Raw genomic sequence first — 19,374 nt, 5'->3', positions numbered from 1 at the left:
TCTGAGGGACAGTATTAATTGTCATTTAGAAAGGCACGGATCAATCAAGGACAGTCAGCATGGATTTGTTAAGGGAAGGTCGTGTCCGACCTTGAATTTTCTGAGGTAACAAGGAGGGTTGATGAGGGTAGTGAGTTTGATGTAGTCTACATGGATTTTAACATGGCTTTTGAAAAGATCCCAGAAGGCAGACTGGTCAGAAAAGTGAAAGCCCCTGGAATCCAAGGGAAAGTGGCAAGTTGGATCCAAAACTGGCTCAGTGGCAGAAAGCAAAGAGTAATGGGCGACGGATGTTTTTGTGACTGGAAAGCTGTGTCCAGTGGGGTTCCGCAGGGCTCAGTACTAGATCATTTGCTTTCTGTGGTATACATCAATGATTTAGACTTCAATGTAGGGGGCATGATTAAGAAGTTTTCAGATGATACAAAAGTTGTCCGTGTGGTTGATGGTGAGGAAGAAAGCTGTCGACTGCAGGAAGATAGCAATAGAGGGGTCAGGTGGGCAGAAAAGTGGCAAATGGAATTCAATCTGGAGAAGTGTGAGGTAATGCATTTGGGGAGGGCTAACAAGGCAAGGGAATACACAATAAATGGTAGGGTACTGAGAAGTGTAGAGGAACAGAGGGACCTTGGAGTGCATGTCCACAGATCCCTGAAGGTAGCAAGACAGGTAGATAAGGTGGTTAAGGTTGCATACAGGATACTTTCCTTTATTAGCCGAGGCATGGAATAGGAGTGCAGGGAGGTTATGCTTGCTTGAACTGTATAAAACACTAGTTAGGCCACAGCTAGAGTAGTGTGTTTAGTTCTGGTCACCACATTACAGGAAAGATGTGATTGCACTGGAGAGGGTACAGAGGAGATTTACAAGGATGTTGCCAGGACTGGAGAATTTTAGCTATGAGGGAAGATTGGATAGGCTGGGGTTGTTTTCTTTGGAACAAAGGAAGCCGAGGGGAGATTTGATTGAGGTGTATAAAATTATGAGGGGCCTAGATAGAGTGGATAGGAAGGACCTATTTCCCTGAGCAGAGAGGTCAATAACCAGGGGGCATAGATTTAAAGTAATTGGTAGAAGGATTAGAGGGGAGTTGAGGAGAACTTTTTTCACCCAGAGGGTGGTGGGGGTCTGGAACTCACTGTCTGAAAGGGTGGTAGAGGCAGAAATGCTATTCACATTTAAAAAGTACTTGGATGTGCACTTGAAGTGCCGTAACCTACAGGGCTACGGACCAAGAGCTGGAAAGTGGGATTAGGCTGGATAGCTCTTTTTCGGCCGGCACAGACACAATGGGGTAGATTTTCATAAAGCTGTCGGGAAGGAGGCGGGACTACAACTTTCGGGTTTTAGTCCCGCCTACATCGACGTTCGGCCAATCCACATGATTTTCCCTTGATTGACCTTGTTAAGCCCACCCAGCGGGCTCAGCAGGCCAATTAAGGGCCACCCGGCAACAGGTGACATCACAGACTGAAATTTCATCTGTCAAGAGGTCTTGACAGATGAAATATCAGTGTTTCACAGCTGTTTGAAGCTGTCAAACACTGACAGTCTGACTTCTAACCTGAGTCCTTCTACACAGACTCAGTTAGAAGTCTCACCGGCAATGAAAGCTGAAGGCGGTCACTTTTGACAGCTCGCAGCCATTTTGCTTTCAGTGCCGGCTGAGTGAAGGACTCCCGAAACCTAGAGGAGGAAAGGCTGTTAAGGTAAGTACAGGTAATTTAAACTTCTTTACACACTTTAGACACACCAAACACACTTACCTTTGCACCCATGCACCCATCACTCACCTGAACACCGACATCGCGACCCCTCCAAGTCCTTCAACCCGACGGCCCGCCTGCTCTAACCTGGCGTGGTTTGGAGCCGTCGGGAATCCCACACGACACCCCTCAAAATAGGGATTAGGCTAAAAACTGCCTGTTAACTAGCTGTTAACAGGCAGTTAATTGGCACTAATCCCTTCCCGCCTTGGGTTGGTGGGTCCCAGCCTCACCTGAAACTTACATGGAGGCGGGTTTTGGGCGGGATGGTGTCGGGACCCCCGAAATCGGGATTCCCCCCCCCACCCAAACACCTGAAACCCCGCCTGACAGCGCCAGGAAAATCAACCCCAATGGGTTCAATGGCCTCCTTCTGTGCCGCAAATTTCTATGATTCAATGCCCTGCTTCCCTGATCTACAGATTTAAAAAAATTATCGACCTGAAACGTTAACTTTTTTCCTCTCTCCACAGATGCTGCCTGATCTGCCGAGTATTTCCAGAATTTTCTGTTTTCGTTTTAGGGTTAGATGAAGTAGGGTGGGAGGAGGCTCGTGTGGAGCATAAACACTGGCACAGACCAGTTGGGCCGAATGGCCTGTTTCTGCGCTGCATATTTTATGTAAATGCCATACACCATTCCCGAGCTAGCAGTGGACAAGCGATCAGCTTTCATGCCTTTGCCAATGATGCTGTGCAGCTAGCTCGACAGGTGTTGGAACAACCTGAAATAACTCTCAATCTTATTTTCTCTTCCCCCAACCTGCTTTTGGGGAAGCATATCGTTTCTGTAGATCGGGGAAGCGGGGCATTGGTGCATCTACTTTACACCTTCTGTGCTTAGAATGATCGGGTTCCAATTTAACACTAGATGACCACCAAAAGATTAGGGAATTTGTCAGCAAACATTCCACACAATTTCACCAGCTGGAGTCAGAGCTCAATGCCGCAGCATCCCACTTTCACTCAAACACATTGGTAAGCAGCATCCCTTTATTCTACGTACTACTTGATAGAAAATAATTTGCCAGTGACCAACCCAACCACCAGCACAGATGTGGCGCCTACAATAAAAAGTGTCTCAGGTTCCCTACCCTTCGTGTATTCCAAACAAAATTCCAGGACCTCGAACCAGAATCTTTGGAATTCTCTACCCCAGAGGGATGTGGATGCTGAATCGGACAGTATATTTAAGGCTGAGATCGATAAGATTTTTGGATATTAAGGGAATCAAGGGATATGGGGATAGTGAAGGAAAGTGAAGTTGAGGTCGAAGATCAGCCGTGATCTTATTGAATGGCGGAGCAGGCTCGAGGGGCCGAATGGCCGACTCCTGTTCTTATTTCTTATGTTCTTAACAAGTGATATGTAATGAAGTAGGGATAAAGTTCTGCTTGGATGGCAATTGGCAGTTATGACAATTGCATCGGCATATGGAATCCCAAAATGGGACTAGGCACATTGGGTTTCGATCACTGGTTCAGCATTACACCCAGATTCGGATTTTTAGATGTCAGGAATGAGCTGAAATCAATTTAATATTTGCATTTACTGCTTCGGTCAGTACTGTACACTTCCAGCTCTATGTAGACTTGAATCCTGGTAAAAGTCAAGTTTAACACAGGTGATGCCCGTCAGTTTTACCTTAAATAAGTTTACCAACTAAATGGAAAATCTGTTTCAGCGGTGTGAAGTTTTGGTCCCATGACTTAAAAAGCATCTTTTGTCCGCTTAAGAGATTTCATGTGGTGCCTCAAGAGTTTCTGGTACAGAATGTCAGGTGTGTTATAGTGAGCAATTAGGCATGAATTCAATCTTCTAAATAAGATGGGGGAAGTCAATAGGGACTGCCTTTGTTACCTCTAGACTTGACTGTTCCAACACTCTTCCTGGCCGGCCTCCCATCGTCCGCCCTCCGTAAACTTGAACTCATCCGAAACTCTGCTGCCTGTATCCTAACTCGCACCAAGTCCCTTTCAACCATCACCCCTTTGCTCACTGACCTACTTTGGCTCCCGGTCGGCAATACCTCAATTTTAAAATTCTCATCCACGTTTTCAAATCCCTTCATGATGTCAGGAATGAGCTGGAATCAATTTAATATTTGCTCCTCTCTATCTCTGTAACCTCCTCCAATGCTACAACCCTCCGAGACCTCCGAGCTCCTCCAATTCTGGCCTCTTGCGCATTCCTGATTTTAATTGCGCCACCAGTGGCGGCCGTGCCTTCAGCTGCCTGGGCCCTAAGCTCTGGAATTCCCTCCCTAAACTTCTCCGTCTCACTCTCCTCCTTTAAGACGCTCCTTAAAACCTCCCTCTTTGACCAAGCTTTTGGTCACCTGCCCTAATATCTCCTTACGTGGCTCGGTATCAAATTTACATTTGATAATCGCTCCTGTGAAGCGCCTTGGAACGTTTTACTATGTTTAAGGCACTGTATAAATACAAGTTATTGTTAGAGTTTTCTGAAATTTGTAACAGCTTTGCATCTATGCAGGGAATGTAGGAACAGGAGTAAGTCATTCAGCCCCTCGAGCCTGTTCCATCATTCAATTAGATCATGGCTGATCTGTATTTTAACTCCACGTACCCGCCTTGGTTCCATAAGGGAATTAATAACATTTGCCTCCTCTTACACAAAGGTACCTTTCAACCAATTTTATTTCTAGTGGCTCTGTGGTCACACGGCCCGGGTTTCCGCTTCTATTTTCCGCTCCCCCTGCGGGCTGTCCAAATCGGCTTGAACAATGTTCTGCCGCATGGCAATTTCAGGTCCGCCGCTGTAGATACTACACAGGTAGTTCCAGGTCTCCTCGGATATCTGACCATAATCTGCGCCTAGTAATAGAACCAAAGTAAACAAGATGAGCAAAAGACTCGGCAAGAGAATCTCGTTCAACAGCAGAGGTTTATATCCGCCACAAGTTTTGCTCTCCACCGTCATTGGCAACATAATTTGAGGGGTACAGTAGCCTAGAGGTTATGTTATATGACATAGATCCGGAGACATGAGTTCAAATCCCACCACGGCAGCTGGGGAATTTAAATTCAGTTAATTAAATAAATCTGGAATAAAAAGCTGGTATCAGTAATGGTGACCATGAAACTACTGGATTGTCGTAAACACCATCTGGTTCACTAATGTCCTTCAGGGAAGGAAATCTGCCGTCCTTATCTGGTCTGGCCTACATGTGACTCCAGACCCACAGCAATGTGGTTGACTCTTAACTGCCCTCTGAAATGGCCACTTGCAAGCCACTCATTTGTACCAAACCACTACAAAGAACTATACTAAGAATACGGACTGCAGCGGTTCAAGGCGGCGGCTCACCAGCGCCTTCTCAAGGGCAATTAGGGATGGGCAATAAATGCTGGCCTTGCCAGCGATGCCCACATCCCATGAACGAATATTTAAAAAAAAAAAATAGTTTACTTATTTGGAGAAAGGAAATTCATGCCAGTTGCTTCCTGTTTTACTACTTTGAAACATTTTGCAATTAAAGCTCAACTATGTAGTGACTGAACTACTCAGATCCATACCTTGTTTAAGTTGAACATGGCCACTTTTAATGACTGCAATTTTGCTGTTGTCTATTGGACCTGGAGGTTCTGAAAGAAAAAAAATCATACATCTTCAGGGGAAGTTATCTTAGCCATTTCCCCCCATATACATTTCAGTTTCTCTCAATTCCAGAGGATTATATGGTAAAAGCAACTAGAACAAAGTCCTGAGTCCGAAAAGGCCATCGGTCCATCAAGTCCACTCCATCCAGAATCCATGTCTGATTATTCTATTGTGAACTCCAGCCCCACCATCTGTTGAGCCCACGAATTAAGGAACCCTAAAACCTTCCTCACCTCCACTGAGGAGAAAAAAAATCAAGCAATCTCATAATATTTTTGTGAACAGAAATAATAATCCTATAGTATTTACTGAAACAGTACTGTAGAACTATTTATGTTCACAATAAAACATTATCACGAGACTGCTTGATTGATTTTGTCAACAACTTCTTATTGTTGTATCATGCGAGTACCGGGATGGCAGAAAGCGAACTTGATGGACCTTGGCCTTTTTCGTCTAGTAATTCCTATGTTCCCAGGACTGCCTATAAATACATGCAATACGGAGTTGAACTCCAGGTTCCTTATTGATTTTAAAAGCGCAGCTCTAATTGTACAGCGATACTTTTTTGTAGTATTTGTGTGTCCAGATAAAATGTGTAAAGTTCTAAATCCAAGTCACTGAATATATTTAAGAAGGAGACAGATAGATTTCTAGACACAAAAGGCATCAAGGGGTATGGGGAGAGAGCGGGAATATGGTATTGAGATAGAGGATCAGCCATGATCATATTGAATGGCGGAGCAGGCTCGAAGGGCCGAATGGCCTACTCCTGCTCCTATTTTTCTATGTTTCTATATTTTGGTCACTATCCAGTGACAACTTTGGAAAGTGCAGGCATGCAGATTTGAAATGAAGACAGCCTGGATCTCAGCTTAGATACCCCTGTAGTGGAATAACTGGTGACACTCCATGCCTAGACACGCAGATGAAAAAAGGCCTCTTGGGCAAGGTGCCAGAGGAGGACTGACTGGCCAGTGAGAAATCAATGACTTTAGGAGAGGAGGGAAGGGGCATGAAAAATTGATAGAAAAGAATGAATGGCGGAGCAGGCTCGAAGGGCCGAATGGCCTACGCCTGCTCCTATTTTTCTATGTTCTCTGTTTCTAACCCTGTCGATTACACACTACTGGAGTTCAGAGAAAACGCCAATCTTTTTTATTGGAAACATTTCCTACCCGCTGTTTCTTACCATTGTCCTTGCCTTTAACGAAACCTTCCCACTCACGGAACCACTGCATGCTTATGCAGTAAATAACACTGGGAGACTCCTCGGCCTGGAATGCTTTGTTTAGCTGGATAGGAAATAATGAGTAGGGGTGTCACAGAGTTTTGTTTACTACTGTTGGGTAGTATTTCAGAAGTTATCTGGTTTAGACAAGCCCATGGATTTCAAGCATTTTAATACCGACAGAAATGAAATATTTTTCTCTTCCCCAAGACACTCTCCAATCCGAGAGTATAGATAAGCGACTTGGTGCCAAACCAACACCACTCTCGGCCCAGGTACACAAGAGTGATCTGGGAATATGCCCTGTGATTTTCCTTCTGCCAAGCGCGGGGGGGGGGGGGGGGGGGGGGCGGGTGTCGGTTTGCTTTGGTCTCTCCACTGTGCCTTGACAGCTCAGCTGATATTAAGACGACGTGGGTGCAGGCCTGCACCTCAGCAGTCCACGGCTCAGTGCAGTGACATTTTTTGCTTCCCCATGATTTTTAAAAATAAGAAATCATGCAGACCCCAGTGCGTCCTCTTTAAAAAGGCAGAACCAGTGGGTATATTTTCTCAGCTGAATCTTACATTTCGCACTCACCCAACTGCCTGACCAGTAAAGCATAAACTGAGACGTTAACCAGTTAAGTCCATGTATTATTCTATGGGCTATGGGGAAAGAGCAGGGACTAATTGGGTAGCTCTTTCAGAGAGCGGGTACAGGCACGATGGCTGTATTAAAGGAGGAAAAAAGACTTACATTTGTATAGCCCCTATCAGGACGTCCCAAAGCGCTTTACAGCCAATGAAGTACTTTTGAAGTGTAGTCACTGTTGTAATGTAGGAAACGTGGTACCAATTTGCGCACAGCAAGGTCACACAAACAGCAATGTGATAATGACCACATAATCTGGTTTTTATTTAGTGATGTTGATTAAGGGATAAATATTGGCCACAGGACACCGGGGATAACTCCCCTGCTCTTCTTCGAAATAGTGCCATGGGATCGTCTACGTCCACCTGAGAGAGCAGACGGGGCCTCGGTTTAACGCCTCATCTGAAAGACGGCACCTCTGACAGTGCAGCACTCCCTCAGCACTGCACCGGAGTGTCAGCCTAGATTTATGTGCTCAAGTTCTATGAGTTGTTCTATAATTCTATGTACCGTATCTCAAGTTACTTCTTTTCTGACTTTATGTTCTGCTGTTGGTTTACTTCCCAACTTTGCTACTTTAACGTAATAAATTCAGGCGAGCAGATTTCAAGAGCCTTGAATATTCAAGTGATAAAAGCTGCAGTCCCAGCAAGGAAATTGTGAAAGTCAGGATTGAGAAACAGGAGCAAGCAAATATAGTTACACCATGGATCAGTGACACAGAGCCCTTGCAGTGAAATCTTGACCAAGCACTTGTTACTCCTGCTCTTGCAAGATCCAATGCAGTCTAATGGAGTGCAACACCCACTGCTCTTGGGCAGTCTAGGCTTTCGTGCAGCTTTTATGATTCTTTCTTTACTGGTCTAAAGCTGCCTTCTATTAAATATACATTGGAACTTTTTGGAAACTTAGCTAAGGCCAGGTAACTATGCTTTAGAATGAGATAATGTTGGTTGCGCTCCACGAAATGACACCTGCAGCTCTGCTCTGTTGGACAAAGGTTAAAAACCATCAACCTTTTGACTTATCCACAATTCAATCAAGATCACAGTCCCAACAAAGGTTTTCAGGATCAATCCTCCCAGCATGGCTCTGATGGATTTTTAAAGCAGAACAAAGGACTCTATCTGGAAATCGGTTTTACAGTAAACGCGGATAGCCTGCTATCCATTAACAGCCAGCTTGAAAGCATCACCGCGGTTAGTCTCTTACTGTTAAGTGGTGCACTCTAAAATCTACTTCCTTTGCTGTAACTCAATCTATATCCTAATGGTTAAAGTTCCTTTCATTAGCATAATGGTGCACCAATTTACAGAGTCATGGAAGTTGAATTTACATCTGTAATTTCCTTCATTGCAAATTCTTAATCTCCAGTGTGCCATTGGCAGGGGATTTCCCATGGTTGGGAAGGGAGTAGCGGAGAAAGTGACCCAGGCTGCGGCTCCAGCACTAGTTTAAGAGTGACACCGATAGAAGGCTGGGAGCACAATGACTGCATTGGCACGATAACACGGTGTGAGACAGTGTAACAAGGTAGGAAAGAGTACTAGCAATTGGCATCTCCTACACAGGAATTTTACTCTCATCAGAAGAGCTCAAACCACTTCAATATTCTGTAACAGTTATGTGGTAATTCCACAATTAACAACTGTAACATAGTTAAAAATCCCCCCTTTCAGACTGTGATCTCTGACCTTTATAAAAGTGTCAACTTCCATTTTCCTCCTTTTAGCAATTGCCTCAATTTCTGCTTGGCAAATGGAACAGATGTATAAATGGTTCACAGCAGGGCCACCTCCAAACCTGCCACAATCACAAGACAAGAACATTAAAACATATAGCAACATTGTTAGATGATCAGGAAGATTGCCAAATTTATTGACCCTGCCCCATCGCTTTGTTAGGCATGGCAACTCTATCTTGTTAATCCCAATTCTCCAACCTTTCTCCTTATCCCTCAATACCCTTACTTCCCAAATAAGTATCCGCGCCGCTTTTAAACCCTTTAATTGAATCCACATTCATGATCTTCTGAGATAGTGCATTCAATACCAGCACAGCCCTCTGTGTGAAGAATTGATTCCAGGATTTTCATTTAATCAGCTTAGTTCTAGTTTCAAAAACCCTTGTTTTGGATTCCCCAACTCAAGGTCCCAAGTACACACCGATACTTCCAAGTCATTCCCAATCTGTCCTGTCAATTCCCTTTCATTACTTTAAACACCTCAATCAGATCAGCCTTAACCTCCTCGTCTCTATGGAAGACGACCAAGGTTTATTCAGTCTCTCATCTTGGCAGAGTCCCTTCATTCCAGAGATCATCCTGGCGAATTGTCGCTGGATTCCCTTCAAGGCCAATATATTCATCCCGAGGTAGGACGCCCAAAACACACAATAATCCAAGTGAGTGTATAATGACTGGCAGCCGTGCAAACAGCACCACTGATTAGATCATTCTCCTGTTTGAGGAGATGGATGGCTTCTGCTCAGCCTCCCCCAAAGCAGCACAGCAGAGGCAAAAACAAAAGTTTGTACCTTTTGACAATGAAAGTCATTTGTTCAGATTGGATCTGGCCAAGTAATAAAATTGGCTTTTTAACAAGAACCATCAGAACATCTGATAAAAGACACAAGTTCTTTAAAAACAAACATTAAAAAAAGTGTCCACTGTCATTTTCAGGAATCTCTCTACGCTTACCTGTTGTACAGATATTCCCACACATTTTGGGGCAGAATCACCACCAGATCATCAATGTAATGGTACTTATTCGGAGGAATACCTGTAAAACGAAGAAAAGTTATTGCTGCCTGTAGTCATTGTCATGAATCTTATCATGACTCATGAAGTAACGCTGGGCGGCCAGCTGGTCCAAGGAGTATAAATACTCGTGGGTGGGCCCAGCTTGCTCAGGATGTTTCTGTAACCAGGAACTAGTGATGTAACTAGAATCTCATGGTTGTGAAACAGTTGATTAAAGCCTTGTTATATACTCAAACCAAGTGCTCAGTAGTCTTTTTACATCAGGCATTTTTGAAACAGACAACAAAAAAATCACTAAATGGTCAACCCACAAAATGGAAACTGTGCAAGAATCCAGCACTTTTGAACATCTTGCAGGTCTTGGACAACATGTCCCGAAGAAAGTGAATGTTTCTCTACAACTTTCTGGCGCTCACAAGTACACACAGATACTTCCCATTTAAGAATGCCTAATCTTTACTTATAAGGATTCCTTGTTTCAAGAGTGAAAGCTCCAGTCAGCGCCAGGGTTGCTAAATTCTAGCCCCTGGCTTCTAAAGTACAGTTGTCTCCTCATTAAACCGCCAATTGTGGAGAACAAAATGAGGGAGACAATAAAATGAGGTTTCATCCAACAACAACAACAGCACCTTTAGCGCAGTAAAATGTCCCAAGGCGCTTCACAAGAATGTTACAAGGCAAAAATTTGACACCGAGCCACATAAGAAATTAGGGCAGGTAACCAAAAGCTTGGTCAGAGGTAGGTTTTAAGGAGCGTCTTAGAGGAGGAAAGAGAGGCGGAGAGGTTTAGTAGAGCCTAGGCAACAGAAAGCACAGCCACCAATGGTTGAGCGATTATAATCAGGGATGCTCAAGAGCGCAGAATTAGAGGAGCGCAGATATCTCGGGGGGTTGTGGGGCTGGAGGAGATTACAGAGATAGGGAGGGGCGAGGCCTTGAAGGGATTTGAAAACAAGGATAAGAATTTTAAAATCGAGGCATTGCTTAACCGGGAGCCAATGTAGGTCAGCGAGCACAGAGGAGATGGGTGAACAGGACTTGGTGCGAGTTAGGACACAGGCAGCCAAGTTTTGGATGACCTCAAGTTTACGTGGGGTAGAATGTGGGAGGCCGGCCAGGAATGCGTTAAAATAGTCCAGTCTAGAGGTAACAAAAGCATGGATGAGGGTTTCAGCAGCAGATGAACTGAGGCAAGGGTGAAGACGGGCAACGTTACGGAGGTGGAAATAGGCGGCCTTAGTTATGCAGCGGATGTGTGGTCGGAAGCTCATTTCAGGGTCAAATATGACACCAACGTTGCAAACAGTGTGGTTCAGCCTCAGACAGATGCTAGGGAGAGGGATGGAGTCAGTGGCAAGGGAACAGAGTTTGTGGCGGGGACCGAAGACAATGGCTTCGATCTTCCTAATATTTAATTCCAGTACTGTATGTCGGACAAGCAGTCTGACTATTTCGAGACCGTGGAGGGGTCAAGAGAAGAGGTGGTGAGGTAGAGCTGGGTGTCGTCAGCGTACATGTGGAAACCGACGCTTTGTTTTCGGATGATGCTTCCAAGGGGCAGCATGTAGATGAGAAATAGGAGGGGGCCAAGGATAGATCCTTGGGGTGACACCAGAGGTAACGATGCGGGAGCGGAAAGAGAAGCCGTTGCAGGTGATTCTCTGGCTACGATTAGATAGTTAAGAATGGAACCAGGCGAGTTCAGTCCCACCCAGCTGGACGACAAGAATAAAAAAATCCCGCTGATATTGGAAATAAGTCTGAGCTGCACTTGGGAGATATGCACAGAAACTGGAACTATAAAGGAGAGAGACTTAACCATACAAGTTAAAGTTCAGATATCAAAATGTTTTGCCCCATTGTCTTCCAGGAAGAAATTGGGTTGGTGACGGCTCACGGCAAGCCAGTCCTTATGCAGAGAGTGGAATCAATTATTTTCGGGGTGCACAATTACCACAAACTATTTGTGGCTTAAGACAACAACCAAAAGGGGTTGAAAGGGTTGATCCCACACTCAAAGCAAGCATCGGTCTGAGAATTGGTGTTAGTCTTGTCCTATCGCTGTCTTGAACTCACTTCTGAATACACACATGTGCAGAAGGAGGACAGAAGAAAGAGAGCGCGAGAAAGGGAGCGGGAGCGAGACACAGCGGGAACACGAGAGAGAGAAAAAAGAGGGGAAATATTTGGCTCAATTAAATGTGCAGGTACAGGTGCTAGATTTTCCATTTATCCCAGGGTGCTGACCTCCATGTAAACAGAGGAAGGTGTGGTTGGTGATTGGCCCTGGCTCGGTGAAGGTGTTGAATTTGTTCAGCCACTCTCTGGAGATGTAGAACTGGAGGAGGCTGGGTTCCTTCATGTTGGCCAAGGCTACAACCTTTTGTCTCTCACGCACCGCCTCTTCACTGCTCTTCCTGCAACATACATTAAAAAAAAGTAACTGAGAAGAAGAATGGTAGAGAAGCACAACGCAAATTCTGAAATCACGGCGGTTCCCCAAAGAATGCAAGTTACTTCTACTTCAATGCTTTACAGATAACTCTTGAGGAGACAGCTTTACTTGGCTGAACAATAAAAAAGCGAAAAGCTAAAAGAGCACAACAGTGGGGGAGGAGAGCAGGGTAACCAGAAAATAACTTTTCCATTGAAAGGTTTTGAGTATCAGTTCCAAAATAAAAGGACTACACAGCCAAGCGGCTTATATGAAAAGCAAGTGTTCATCTGCAAATGTAAACCAAATTAACGTAGGTTATACAAAGCACATAAAATATTATTTAGCTACAGAAAAGCTTAATAGGGTTAAAATTAAGTTAATGTAACATGTGCTGCCGGACACCATTTCGAATGCTGGTAGGAAGTATACCACTTCATTGTGAAAGTGCCTTTCAGCTCATCTCATTTCATCAAGCAGTCCTCAAATGCAAAAGAGTGTTCAGAAAATATTTTCAGAATGGAGGCAACCGTCTCCTTGCACAATTTAAGATTAACCCACCAGATCACAGAGGTACAGGAGGGTGAACTGTGGAACATATTCCAGCAGGAATGAACACCTTCAGGAGCGGAGTGGAGGGAAGAAAATTGGCCAAAGAAAATACACTCAAAAGGAGGGACAACCCTACCAACATCCAACCCGTTAAACAATTACATAAAATAGTACATCCTCCTGATGTTCTTCCCTATGCACTGATCCCATGTCCTGCACTTCCCTTTTGAAAACCTCTTCCAAATGCCCTGGAGATTTAACTTGCATCTCCTACAGTTATCGAATAGCCTGTAACCATGCATTTTGTTTCAGAGCCAATGCAGCAATGTTTTTTGTGATTGATAAGAAATTACATTTAAGGAAACATTTATTTCAGTATCCGGGTGCGTTAAAAAAAAAAAAAAAAAATCTTACAAGCTCAAAGTAGAGCAGTTTTGCATAAAAAAGTTAGTTGAAACTTAGTGAAGCACGTCCAATACAATCTTGTAAGACAAAGGCAAATTTTCCCAGCAAAAAACTCCATGTTAATCTATGTTGAAGTACTGACTCCCAAGGACAAGCCCCCAATAAATACTCAACAACGTTTAACAATTTAGCTTTTGAGAAAGTCTCCCTCCATGGGTTGATAATTACATGTCAGTTACCAGCAAAGGAAAAGCTACTTGAAATAGCACAAGTGTGTCAGTTCCAAGAAAGAGTCAGCAGTTTTAGCCCATTGTCTCACTACTAAGTCACTCCGAGGCAACTTAATTTAGAACCTTTAAAGATCAGAGTCTGATTATGGAAAGCCAATTAAGTTTGGCTAAAAACTAGATAGGCATTTGAACTACTAATGGAACAAATTAGGGTATATAGACATATTATATATATATAAAATGATCACACTCTATACGTCATTTTTTATTGGCAGCAATCCAAATTTTGATTTACAGAAAGTATAAATTACAATAAAACCAGTTTTATTCTGGCTACTAAAGGCACAAGTTATGGGAATAGTTCCCAGCATTGTGCTGATACAGGGGAAAGAGAATTGAGTGAGCATCCTTTACATTAGTAGGGTCACTGGATGTAGTTAGAAATTAAAAGCCCTAGCAGAGTCTTTTAAAAGGTGCTAAGGGAAAGGCACTTTGGGTTAGTAAGAAAAATTGACAGTGCTAAAGTATGAAGTCAAAAATCAGCAAAGCTATCGAGAGACTCTGACTGTTACATGATGCTTCCAGTTTCACATACCAATGGATGGCCGATACAACTACCGAGTGCCTACCAGGTGCTGAACTGCACACAGTTTTATACTGTACAGGTGGCATGAGGAAACCCAGTGCTTGAGCTTATCGTAGCCAGAGAATCACTTGCAAGGGCTTCTCTTCCCTCTCCCGCATCGTTGCCTCTGGTGTCCCCCAAAGATCTATCCTTGGCCCCCCTCCTAGTTCTCATCTACATGTTGCCCGCCCCATGGCGACATCATCGGAAAATGCAGCGTCAGTTTCCACATGTACACCGACGACACCCAGTTCTACCTCACTACCACTTCCCTTGACACCTCCATGGTCTCTAAAATTGTCAGAGTGCTTGTCCGACATCCAGTTCTGGATGAGCAGAAATTATCTCCAATTAAATATTGGGAAGACCGAAGCCATTGTTTTCAGTCCCCGCCACAAACTCCGTTCCCTGGCCACTGACTCCATCCTTCTCCCTAACATTTGTCTGAGGCTGAACCACACTGCTCGCAACCTTGGTGTCATACTTGACCCTGAAATGAGCTTCCGACCACATATCCTTGGCATAACTAAGACTGCCTACTTCCACCTCCGTAACATCGCCCGTCTCTGCCCTTGCCTCAGCTCATCCGCTGCTGAAACTCTCATCCATGCCTTTGGTACCTCTAGACTTGACTATTCCAACGCACACCTGTCTGGCCTCCCACATTCCACCCTACGTAAACTTGAGGTCATCCAAAGCTCGACTGCCCGTGTCCTAACTCACACCAAGTCCCGTTCACCCATCACCCCTGTGCTCGCTGACCTACATTGGCTCCCAGTTAAGCAGCGCCTCAGTTTTAAAATTCTCATCCTTGTTTTCAAATCCCTCCATGGCCTCGCCCCTCCCTATCTCTAATCTCCTCCAGCCCCACAACTCCTCCTTCCTTCCACCGCCCCCCCCGCCCCCGAGATATCTACGCTCCTCTAATTCTGCCCGCTTAAGCATCCCCGATTATAAATCGCTCAACCATCGATGGCCGTGCCTTCTGTTGCCTAGGCTCTAAGCTCTGGAGCTCCCTGCCTAAACCTCTCCACCTCTCTACCTTCTCTGCCTTCTCTTTCCTCTGTAAAAATGCTCCTTAAATCTACCTCTTGGGCCAAGCTTTTGGTCATCTGCCCTAATTTCTTCTTATATGGCTCGGTGTCAAATTTTTTGTCTTATAATACTCCTGTGAAGCGCCTTGGGATGTTTTACTATGTTAAAGGCGCTATACAAATACAAGTTGTTGTTATAAATCTGAAAGATTCAAATCCGGACACTTTATACTGCAATGCTTATACCATTTTGAGATGTACTTTATGGAACCAGCGTACAAAACAGAGTGTCAGGACACCATAAACAAAGAAAGACTTGCATTTATACAATGCCTATCACGACATCCCAAAACGCTTTACAGCCAATGAAGTACTTTTGTAATGTCAGAAACATAGTAGCAAATTTGCACACAGTAAGCTCCCACAAACAGCAATGTGATAACGATTAGATAATCTGTTTTAGCGATGTTGGTTGAGGGGTAACTATTGGCCCCAGGACACCGGGGAAAACTCCCCTGCTCTTCTTCGAAATAGTGGCCGTGGGATATTTTACATCCTCCTGAGGGGGCAGACGGGGCTTCGGTTTAACGTCTCATCCGAAAGACGGCACCTCCGACAATGCAGCACTCCCTCAGCACTGCACTGGGAGTGTCAGCCTGGATTATGTGCTCAAGTCTCTGGATTGTTAGTTTTTAATTGCACATTTTAGCCGTAGTCATTCAAACGTGCCTCACCTGTAAAAAAGTACATAAGCCTCAGCATTCTGTACAACTGTCTCGTGGACCTCCGTGACATACTGGTCATCGAACTCGTACCACTGACCATTAATTACATTCTGGCAATAGGCTATGTAGTGACCACCTGCAGAAACACCGGTCTTAGCATAAGGTTATTTCGCCGCAATCAAGAGAAACTGAAATTGCCCAATTACAAACTTCTGACTTTGTTGGATTACGTGTTTTTCCCCTTTCTTAAATCTTTAAAGCAGGAGTGCCCAAGCTGTGGCCTTCGAGCCCTCGCAATCTGGCCTCTGAAGCCGGGCGACTTTGTTCAATTTGTGTTTCGTCTACTCCTGATAATTCAAACTCATTTTTGGGGGGGGCGGGGGGGGGGGACTGCTGAATTAGCCAATTATTTGAATTAAGCAAAGTGGGAATTTTAGTGCTTAAAAAAAATTAAAATTCTGAATTAACAATTTGAATACAAGAAAATTTGAATTAAGAGGAGTAGACTGTATATTTCTTACTCACTGGTTTATCTTGTGGGCCTGGAGGTTTGCAAAGAGCTCTTCTTAAGGCTGGTGCTCCAAATGCTGGATAAATCTTAAATCAGAACACCAAAAATCATTAGTATCAGCAAACTAATGGGAATGTAAGATTTAAACTGTGGGTGTGTGGTCCCCGAGGCTCCGTGGTCTGCATCAATGCAGTCCATGAAGAAATAAAGCTTGCACACTCCAGCTGTAAAGCATCAATTGCTGCATTAACTGATCAACATATCTACATTATTCTAATGGGCTCCATAATGCTCAAAAAGTTGAAAACCTGAATATGGAGTCTGCACCTCTTAATTCCAAGTTACTTCATTCTCTTGTGCCGTTTTATTAATTTAAACGACCAGATAAATTATAAATTCTTTTAAGCAGATTTTGACTTCAAATTAATACGAGCTGCCTGTACCTTTCCGCTTTCTTCTGAATGTATTTTGCTCCCTGTTCTCGTCAGCTCACCGAGATCATAAACTACATCCCTGGAACACATCTTACTTCATTATCTATTTAACTTAAGCTACCTTGAGTAACAATGCCCAGAAATTCCGTTCGCATGTCCTCCCGCGGGCGGAGGGCTGCGGTTTGGAAAAATCTCCGCCTGGACCGGAGTGCTCCCGGGAGGCGCAGAATTCCGTTGCTGTGCCTCTTCAAACTGCCGGTGTGCAGGGCCCGCGTATCCCAGGGGCGCAGGTAGTTCGCAGCGTCCCTGGGATCACGTGGGCCGTGGGGAGCCAATCAGAGCAGGGAATCTCCCTTCATACACTTGACAGGAAGACCTGTCAAATCTATGAATGGAGATCGGCCCCAAAACATAAGTAAAACTTCAAATAAATTTTTTTTTTTTTAAATCACATTTTTAAAATGACTATAGATTACATAAATTTTTGAAATAAAATTAAAGTTTTTAACGGGGCTAAAAATAAACTTACCTTTCTTTAAAGTATTTAAAAATGATAAATCAGTGGAAATTTTTTTAAATTTTTTTTACTTTCTTCAACTCTTAGCCTGGTGAAAGCAGGCCTTGCGCCTAGGAGCTGCCGGCCTTGCGCCTGCTTTTCCAGGCGCAGCAGTTTCCGACTTACCTGGACTGTGGCAACTGTGAAAAAAATGGAAGTTTCAGCCGTGCGCGCTGCCTCTCCAGCGCAGGCGTTTGACCGGTCAAGCCCTTTCGTCACAGAACGGAAATTCCGGTTTCCAGCGCATGCCTTAAACCGGCACTTCCGTTGGCCCTACGGGTGAGTACACAGCGCGTACACACCCGTAGGGAACGGAATTTATGGGCCAATTTGTTTAACAATATTTTGAAAGAATGTAAAAAAAAAATGGATTGATCATTTAGAACTTTTCAACATTGAGGGGCAGTTTTCAATAGTTTCCTTTCTAACTTGTGACTTTTAAACAATTCAGTGGCTGGGATAAAAAAAAATACATCCATCACAGTCTTAGCCATCCACAAGTCTCTTTTGTGAGCCAATTGGAATCTGTTTCAAAGAATTACATTGTATTTACTTACTGCCTGCAGTCCCGTGATGACAGATAACAGACAAAAGGTCATAGGTTGTGATTTGAGATGGACTCTCCTTGGACAGAAAGGGTCGAAGGTCAAGGCCTTCCAGTGGGAAAGACACGTGGCTATTTACTTTAAAGGAGTACATCACTTCATGTCGAAAGCGTTTCAAGTGAACACAAAGAATCTGGAAATGGGAGACAAAGATATGAAGTTAGAGCTAGCTGTTTAAAACTGGATTACAAATCTTGCATAGACTGCACACTTCCCGTCCGCAAACCTTACTTTCTGTTGGCAAGAATTTTGGTCATATTTTTCTGTCAACATTTACCATTGTAAATTGCAATGTCAACGTTTCCCATTCAATTTTGCTATGCCAACTCTCACAGTGTAGTTGCAGTATCTAGCCACCAGATGGCATTGTGGACAGTTTCCAAAGTGTCTCCCCCGAATCTGTTTCCATCTTGTATACAAAACAATCTTTATATACATCAATTGATTGAGGGCAATGCCATTGGCAAATTTACTGGTATTAAATCATTGTACGGGAGGCAACTTGTTATAAAGTAATGTAATTACTACAATAGTGTATCTACCCACACTCAAGAAATAAAAGCTTTAATCCAGTCATTTGTACGTGGTAGTAATGATACTATCCATCCATCCATCCTTCCAATGCCTGGCACAGATAAGGATACTGCAGTTACCACTACATAGAATCACAGATTTATACAGCGCAGGAGGCGGCCATTCGGCCCATGGTGCTTGTGCCGGCTCTTTCAAGGAACTATCCAATTAGTCCTACTCCGCTGCTCTTTCCCCATAGCACAATCTATCAATCAGTTTGCTGCAAATTAACAGCAACCAAACTGTTACAATATCCCAATCTAAGCTGGATCATCTGGGGCAAAGAACTCAATGTGAGAGGGGCATTTTGGCGAAAGAAGGTTGGTGGGGGGGGGGGGGGGGAACTATTAAATCTCAATATCAGATGATAAGTCGACACTTGCTACTGCTGTGCAACTCCCAGTTGGTTTAAAGGGCAGCAGTATGAAAAAAGCTCACCTGTCTACCCTCTCTGCTCAGGAATGGTGCAGGTAGACCTGATGAGGTACACACATCAGACTGGGAGCGGGCGGGGAAGAGGAATGGGATGACGTAAAATTAACCCGACAGTCAATGCGATACAATGGATTCAACCTTTTATCCATTTAAAAATAAAATCAATCAATCAATCACAATAATTTCAGGTTGCAACATATTGTCACACACTGAGTTTATTATTCTTTCATACCCTTTGCA

At 44.0% G+C, this 19,374-nt stretch overlaps 1 protein-coding gene across 8 annotated transcripts in view; it reads right to left on the bottom strand.

The window, feature by feature from the left end:
* The window catches only part of usp20 (ubiquitin specific peptidase 20), an 86,801-nt gene that overhangs the window by 10,069 nt on the left and 57,358 nt on the right, over positions 1-19,374 (bottom strand). For 6 of the 8 annotated variants that reach the window (XR_015073326.1, XR_015073328.1, XR_015073327.1 and 3 more), the window contains exons 17-24: positions 18,079-18,259; positions 16,030-16,156; positions 12,263-12,432; positions 9,953-10,034; positions 8,949-9,057; positions 6,582-6,684; positions 5,305-5,373; positions 4,411-4,602 (exon numbers count right to left, since the gene is read on the bottom strand). Coding sequence is in view for 3 of the 8 variants with exons in the window: in XM_085965369.1 (XP_085821495.1) it covers positions 4,445-4,602; positions 5,305-5,373; positions 6,582-6,684; positions 8,949-9,057; positions 9,953-10,034; positions 12,263-12,432; positions 16,030-16,156; positions 18,079-18,259 (999 nt within the window). In the remaining 5 variants the exon portion in view is untranslated. Of the gene's footprint in view, positions 1-4,400; positions 4,603-5,304; positions 5,374-6,581; positions 6,685-8,948; positions 9,058-9,952; positions 10,035-12,262; positions 12,433-16,029; positions 16,157-18,078; positions 18,260-19,374 lie in introns of all 8 variants that reach the window. The other 2 variants (XR_015073330.1, XM_085965371.1) reach the window with 1 other exon arrangement.

The sequence above is a fragment of the Somniosus microcephalus genome, chromosome 23, assembly GCF_052327205.1.
Source record: "Somniosus microcephalus isolate GS21.2 chromosome 23, FLI_Smic_1.0, whole genome shotgun sequence".
In the NCBI taxonomy this organism is placed as follows: Eukaryota; Metazoa; Chordata; class Chondrichthyes; order Squaliformes; family Somniosidae; genus Somniosus; species Somniosus microcephalus.
Note: the sequence above shows the minus strand (reverse complement) of the source record. Positions and strands in the feature narration are given on the sequence as shown.